Below are 8,018 nucleotides of genomic sequence, written 5' to 3' on the forward strand. Positions count from 1 at the left end.
ACGATAAGAATATAAAACTGTCGTTTATTTAATGATTTATTCGCAGGGACAATCAGTTACAAACTCTTTGGTGAATTTAAAAGCACGTGTAAACACAATGATCGTATCACTAACCGATGTTCAGCTGAAAGCGATACAAAACTTTTTTCCAAGATCAAAGGCCGAGATCGATCAGGAATTATCCATCGTCAGACACTGGTTGAATAAGCAACCACATCTACCCAAAACAAGTAAGTACTAAGTTTTCAACAGTATTCTCGTTTTTCACTTATTAAACCGTCTAAATGTCTAATTAACGCAGGACTAATACAAACGGCAAAGAATTAAAGAGGTAATAATAGAGCTGATGTCGAGTGGAGAGATTATGGGTAAACCAAATTTAGGGTTGATTGCCAAAAGAAAAACGTCTTATTGTATCTTCCGTTAAGAGATTTCGTAATTTTTTACCTAAGCAATTGTCATGATAATTTATGTTAAATTACGCGTTTAGTTTGCAGGTAGCACTACTAACGGGGTAGGTACCTTATATATTATAGGTTTATCTTAAAACCACAGATTATCTATCTACAACATCAAATTATAGTTATCATGATTATATTGTCAGGAAATCAAGGTGTTCAATATGAGAGTTGTGCATAAATTAATCGGCTGATGATCGTAATATACGTTATATAACTCACAATAGATTTTGAGGTACAAATACTATTAAATAATATATTAAAGAAACGCAGAAATGAAGGACATTTGTGAATACTTCTAGTATCGCTTCGGCAGAAAGTATACCTACCTGGTGATTGTAAATGATAGACATAATATTATATTTTGTGTATTAACTTTACATGGGTTATCATTATTCATGAACGGATTAACATTTTTACAAGGAGTGTGTAACTCTTTTTACGAAACGAATCGGGTTGTTAATTATTATTAATGATATTTCGGGGGAAGGTCGGATCAACATAATATTATGTTCCATTCAGCGTGTACGTCATTCCAATTATTCCATCTCAGACGAATAATAATATTATAATTTGATATAGAGCATAACGCTTCAACTAACGAAATCGATAACAGGAATTAAAAAATTTTAAATTATGGGTTTACGAATTATTATGAATTATTATTGAATTCATTATTTTTATTTCAGGCGATGAATTCATAAAAAAAGTGTTGTTTAGTTTAAAATACCGCACGGACAAAGTCAAACTCGTGATCGATAACTACTATACCGTTAAAGAATTATTTCCTCAAATTTATGGAGACCTAGACCCAACGACAGAAACATTTCGAAAACATGTAGAAGCAGTGTAAGTATAGAAAGATTGATGTCTTGAAATAATTAACGCCAATTATACATATTATATTATTATAATTTGTTTATAGTAAATAAATAACTAATAACTAAAATATAGTATAATAATTCTTGTGTATTTTAATTCACATATATGGGCAGTATAATATAGGACATAGTTACTATAATTATTATAATTGCTAATTAAATTAAATGATGTTAGCTAAAAACGTTAATAACTTCGTCAGTAATTTGTGCTCTAAATAAGCGTTAAAAGAACAAAACAAATACCTGCTTATGGGTTTTTTTGGACATGTTCATTATTGTATGAAATGTATTATTTTAGTTTGCAACAACAAATTCATACTTCAGTTAAATTAACTCGCGCAGAACGTCTTTTGTTTTAATTTTTTTTATACACATATGAGTCACGATTTATACGTGTCTACTCCAAACAAAGAGAGGAACATATGAATAATCGTGGCCCAAGTAAAAATGGCAACTGACAAATAAATATGGACTCAAAACTTGGTTCATCTGTGTATATGCTTATAATTTATATTGTATTATTATAAACTACAGGTACTTTAGTTATTTAAAATACGTCATAATATTATAATATGCTTATTGTACTTGTTAATTATTACTGTGTAGATTGTGTATTTCCTAATCAAATATATACAAATCATATCACAAAATATGTTACAAAATCTACAGAAATATACTACCTAATAATCAGTAGGTACATAATAAATTACATAATTATTTTTTAAACCATAATTTAAAACTTAAATCAATCAATCAACATCATTCATATTAAAGTTTTCATTAATTTAAATACAGTTACATTCAATTACATATGTCTGGGCCTCTGAGGATTTTCCAGTGACATATCATATCATTTTATCTTATTATGTGGGTGAGAGAGATTCTATTATAATATGAAGATGTTATATATTTTTGTACAAAAATTGCATTCATAATGATAAAAAACAAACAATAATTATGATAATATTGTATTTATACAAAAAATTCAAATGTTCTCGTCGGATAAATTGTGATAAAAAAATCTATGATTTTTTTCAGATAACACATTGTGTTCAATCACTGTTATCTACCGTAATTCTCAAATGTGGCTCATTGTGGTCGAAATTATGTATTATATCAACTATATACATTATACCTACTATAATAGATTTGTTAAAATATCGTTTAGTTATTATTCCACATTATTATAACCGTCCGTAGTCTGTAATTCCATATGCCACTGGACGTAACATCTTAAACCAGCCTTATTTTATAATAATCTATATAATAAAAAAAAGTGGCCATTTCTCAAATAACGCAGTTTCTTGAAAACTACTACTCAGATTTTCTTGAAATTCAACATAGATATTCAGTTTGAGCTCATAAGTATCAGTCTGAAGTCAAAAATGGCCTAGGTATTTTTTAACGATCACCAGGGAGTCAGAAGTGTAAATTCATTGGTTTATAAAAGAAAAATAAAGAGTGGCCAATTAAAGGTCAAATTATAATTTATAATTGCCATAGCAACAAAATAACAGTAACAATTCATTTTTTTAGAAAAAATAAATCACCAATCTTTCTATAATAATAATATTAATCAACAATTTATTATTAAACATATAATATCACGATATATATGCTCAAAAAGAGGAAAACCGGAGATGATCAACTTACATAAAAAAACTCACGTAAAACAGTTATTATTTTATTATTTACTACGTCATTACCAGGCAACAGAAAAGTTAAGATAGATTTTGAACACCATACACCGAATATTAAAAACGAATTGATCAAAGTTTGAGTCATATGGAGTTGGAACATTTAACGGGAAACGAAGTGCACGGGATCAACTAGTATATAAATATATAAATAATAAATATTACATAACAATTATCACATAGTAATTTAATACTTTATATATTTTTAAGAACAATACTCGCTTATTTATTTACACGCATCGGTTACCTTTATAAGAATAATATTCATATTGATAGCATTTTGTTTATTCAAGTATCTATACAAATTATGGAAGTTCAAGATTTGTGCAATATTTATTATTAAATTATAGCAAAAAATAGTTAGTTGCGTCCTTTTTTTGATAGCGTTTTAATTTTCAATATTAAACTAATGAATCTGTAAAAATTATACAAACTTCAAACTTACGATATGTAAACTATATTTTACTACCTATAGTATGTTTTTTTTTTTCAGGGTGATAATCAATTTCTTACAATAGATACTGACAAACTGTTTAACTATAGACATCATTATCTTCACAGATCATATCAACATAATATAAGTTTCAAACTTTAGGTATTTTACTAGGTAACACTCTTGATTTGCTCGTTTAACACATAACAATTATTGAAGGCATTATTAAGTAGACAAGTGGTATGCATAGAGCCCAGATAAAAATTATTTTTTTGATTAGGTAGTTAGTTTGAAGCAATCATCACTGTATAGTTTATAGTGATAAATTGTATAATTTGTTCAAAAGCAAAAGCTAAATACAATTTTAACTTGTGGAAAATATAACTTTTTTTTCGTTGTTTTGTATAAATTTTAGTCACATGTTTCCATTGCCCAAACTCACGCCGGAATTCCACAGAGTGCTCTGTTACCGGATGGCGACAACAGATGCGAAAGCGTTTTGTCCTGATTATCAATTGAAACGCAACGAATTGATGTGGAATTGGTTGTTCGATGAAGACGCATTGACCTTAGGAGATATATGGATATTTGATTTGACAAATATGGATTCGATGGCTCAATGGGCTCATTTCAATCTCAGTTTTATGAAAAAAATTCTCAAAATTAATATGGTAATTTAGTCTATTGATTATTAAAACTAGCTAATTCATAGCTTAATATAGGTACCTACTAAACTATAATATACTAAACTAGTGATAAAAAGTTTTTAAAAAGGGAAAACATAACTACGCGGCTATCACAATATAATTTTTTTTTTACAATAAACTTAGTACAAAATAAAGTAAATTTAAAAAAAAATTTACAAATGTGTATCACTCTGATGTACACTAGTTGTCACTTATCAAGCATGTCGTTATAATGGATGTTTTATATTTGAATTCAATGATAAATCATTGTACCTATAACCTATACGAAAAACGATTCTGCAGCGGAAACGTTGTGTCAGCCTAGAATACTTGTATAAATAATCTCATGGCTATAATAATAGCATAATTTTCCGGTGAACTTTATCTTTTTGATAGAGGTAGTAAAACTGGTTATAATAGGAACCATCTATTAAAATTTCTAATGTTAGTTATGAAAAAAAAAATTTAAACTGGAAAATATTTTACAACGTTTAAAAAAACTCTAAGGCCATAAATAGCTCAAAAAGAGTCAAAATTGCTTGGAAATTTTACCGTGTATGGTCATTTTAACATTTAATGAAAATATCGAGTATCTGGGGTTATTCATTTTTAAATTAAGTACTACGAAATATAAAAATTGTATGTGTAAAAATTCATTAATTTACCGATAAAAATCCATTATCGTAAGAATTTTAAATTCAAACGCTCATAAAAAAATAATGTAACTTTCGGTAAACTTTCTGTTTGTTGAATATAGGAAAATTTGTAGGGAATCTTCTATCAAGATTCATAATATCAGCTATAAAAGGCTATAAAAAACTTTATTGAATTTCTAACTGAAATATAGTATGACATTTTTCAAAATTTTGTCAAAACCTGAACTTTAAATGCATATAAAAAATAATCGTGCCTATATGTATCTATATATCTATATATATAAAAATGAATGTATGTGTGTCAGTGTGTGTGTCCATATTACCATGGCAACCATTTATATATTATTTAGAGATTTCCGTCCGTGTGTGTCTCCATATTACCATGGCGACCAATTATATATTATTTTGAGATTTTCGTCGGTGTGTGTCTCCGTATTACCATGGCAACCAATTATATATTATTTTGAAATTTCCTATGGAATGTTTTGTATATAAATGGTTACCATGGTGATATGTAAAACATATTATTCATATAGAGTTGGCAATTTTAATGGGCAACGAAGTGAACGGGATCAGATATTTTTATATACATAGATAGATTATACCTCTGAGCAAAAGATAGGCTAATTTAAAAAGGGAGAGGACCAACCTCGGGAGGTGCTCAAACAGGGATTTTTATATTTCATATGGACATTTTTGTTTATAAATGGTTGCCATGGGTTTTGAAGCTATTATAATAATAATTATTGGTTGCTGGGAAACGAAGTGCACGGGATCAGCTAGTCTTTAATATTTTTGAACTTACGTTGATGAAAGTAAGGAACCTTGGATTAAATGTTTTCTGAAAACTTCAAAAGTCTACGGTTATTTGTTTTTGAAATACTTCTAGAAAATAAAATCGTTTTTTTTTCGAAAATTGGTTTTTAACTCTTTTTCGTTTTTCTTGACGCTTTCTTAAACAACTTAACATTTTAAATTTCCACTTCTCAAACGTATTAACTAAATTCATTTTTCTATCAGAAAAGATGCTGAAATCGAAAATCTTAATATTTTTACTGACGAAAATGTTAAAGACAGACACTGAAGAATACTTATTAATTATTATGTTTAAGAAAATTCTATTACAGTTATATTACAATATTATTTTCATTGTTCGATCAAAATATAATATTGTCTGTATAATAATAGTGTAATATGAATATAATGTTTTAAAAAATTACCGTACAACAATACTAGGTATTTGGTATTTACATTATGATGTTTTATTTGTATATAAACTATAGGATTTTATTTATTTCAGGAAGCGAAACCAGTGAGGATCAAGCGAGTTCACTTTGTTAACATAGCACCAATAGCCGAAACCTCGCTTAATTTTATCAAACACTTTTTCCCCCAAAAATATAAGAACAGAGTGAGTAAATAATATAAGAGATATTATTAACGAACGTTCATTGCAGCGATTCTACGTTATGAAAAATTTAGGAGAACCTCCTAACGTTTTACCTATATTTATTTCAGATCTTATTTAACTCGAATTTTGAAAGTTTGCAAGACCTATACCCAATTGATATGTTTCCAAACGAATGGGGTGGCAAAGCTGGAAATTTGGCTGAACTGAGTCGTAAGTATTTTTCAATCCGCGTATACGGTACTATCTTCTTCATTTGACATTTAAATCAAATTTCTCGGAGTATCTACATAACTTACCTGTACTGCGCACCTATTATAATATTATAATACAATGTTTTTAGAACATTTTGATAATATTTGATTTATTTATAAATATCATAAATTCATAGATACGTTTATTTATTGCAGAAAGAATGCACGAAGAACTCATAAAACGCAGAAGTTGGTGCTTGGCAATGGAAAGTTTGAAAGCCGATTCTAGTAAACGGATCGGTCAATCTAAGACAGCCGATCAGTCGATATTGGGCATCGAAGGAAACTTCAAAAAACTTTGTTTCGATTAAACTTATCGAGACGAAACAAATTATTTTACTTCTATATATACAGTGTACATTATAAATATTGTTATAAAATTAAATTTTAGGATCTATTGTAATTATTTTTTGTACAATGAGACGCTATTATACTAGACAATATGGTTTAGAGAATCAGTGATCTGTAATTCGAAGAAACACTCTGTACTTACATACGATAAGGTATAATATTTAATAATGTGGTTAACCTATTTTTTGCTTCCTTATTGTATTATAGATTAAAAGAGATACTAATATACCTGTGTATAATATTTTAGTTGATATATTCTGATTTTATTCTATACATATTTTGTAATTTATAATATCTTTTAATAAAATAATATTCGTGAAAAAATATAACACCCGTTATAAACTACGACACCAATACAAGATTAGGTCACTCATACCAGTTTCTACATAATATTTTTATTGTTTCTTATTTTTTAATATTAAAATCCTAAGAAATATTTAAGAATATGTTTTAAGAATATGTATATAAATATAATTTGAACGTTTATATGCTTTTCAAAGCATTAAAGTTGTATTTATAACTATGATCCTACCTAGTTTATTTCTAAGATTAGTAAATGGTTTAACTGTTCAAGTATTGCTAATACCAAATAACATAACGTATTCTAACTTATTTTTTTACTATATTTCTGAAACCTTAATTTTCTAAAATATTTATTTATCTTTAAATCATTTCAAAATCACCTTTTATGACAGTCGATTTACTTATATAATTGATTTCATTGTTGCGGCAACGACTCACACATGATACAATTTGCTAGGGATCAAAATGCCAGAAAAATTTGGAAAAAACCGTTTTTCGGAAAATAAAAAACTAAACCGTATTTGTGGAAAATTAAAAAATTATATTCATGCTTTAAAATGAAAATAATCTATGTAAAAAAAAAACATTCTAAAAAATATGTAAGGAAACCTGTCATTGTCATTTCACATTTGCCAATACGGTTGTCGATGTATTATTGTATTAAAATTTAAAACTATTAAAAATATAATATATTATGTATATTTCAATATTTGTTCTAAAAATAACGTAGATACATATAAAATTGTTATTTATGTGGGAGAGTGTATTTCCCCGAAAATAAATCAACTGTATTTTTATACATTATTTTATACTTATTGTCAATTGATATTTGTATAATAACTAATAAGGTATCATAGTAACTGGCTGATAGGCTTATAAATTATATTACGG

At 27.4% G+C, this 8,018-nt stretch overlaps 1 protein-coding gene across 4 annotated transcripts in view; it reads left to right on the top strand.

Annotated features, from left to right (window-relative positions):
* Positions 1 to 7,326, top strand: part of LOC100163979 (CRAL/TRIO domain-containing protein-like) — a 35,421-nt gene extending 28,095 nt beyond the window's left edge. For 3 of the 4 annotated variants that reach the window (XM_029486069.1, XM_029486068.1, XM_029486070.1), the window contains exons 3-8: positions 47 to 230; positions 1,148 to 1,307; positions 3,885 to 4,140; positions 6,112 to 6,222; positions 6,330 to 6,432; positions 6,630 to 7,326. In XM_029486069.1, coding sequence (XP_029341929.1) covers positions 98 to 230; positions 1,148 to 1,307; positions 3,885 to 4,140; positions 6,112 to 6,222; positions 6,330 to 6,432; positions 6,630 to 6,784 — 918 coding nt within the window. In that variant the 5' untranslated portion in view covers positions 47 to 97 and the 3' untranslated portion in view covers positions 6,785 to 7,326. The remainder of the gene's footprint in view (positions 1 to 46; positions 231 to 1,147; positions 1,308 to 3,884; positions 4,141 to 6,111; positions 6,223 to 6,329; positions 6,433 to 6,629) is intronic. The other variant, NM_001162132.1, reaches the window with a different exon arrangement.
* The last annotated feature ends 692 nt before the right edge of the window (positions 7,327 to 8,018 follow it).

The sequence above is a fragment of the Acyrthosiphon pisum genome, chromosome A1 (genome assembly GCF_005508785.2).
Source record: "Acyrthosiphon pisum isolate AL4f chromosome A1, pea_aphid_22Mar2018_4r6ur, whole genome shotgun sequence".
Classification (NCBI taxonomy): domain Eukaryota; kingdom Metazoa; phylum Arthropoda; class Insecta; order Hemiptera; family Aphididae; genus Acyrthosiphon; species Acyrthosiphon pisum.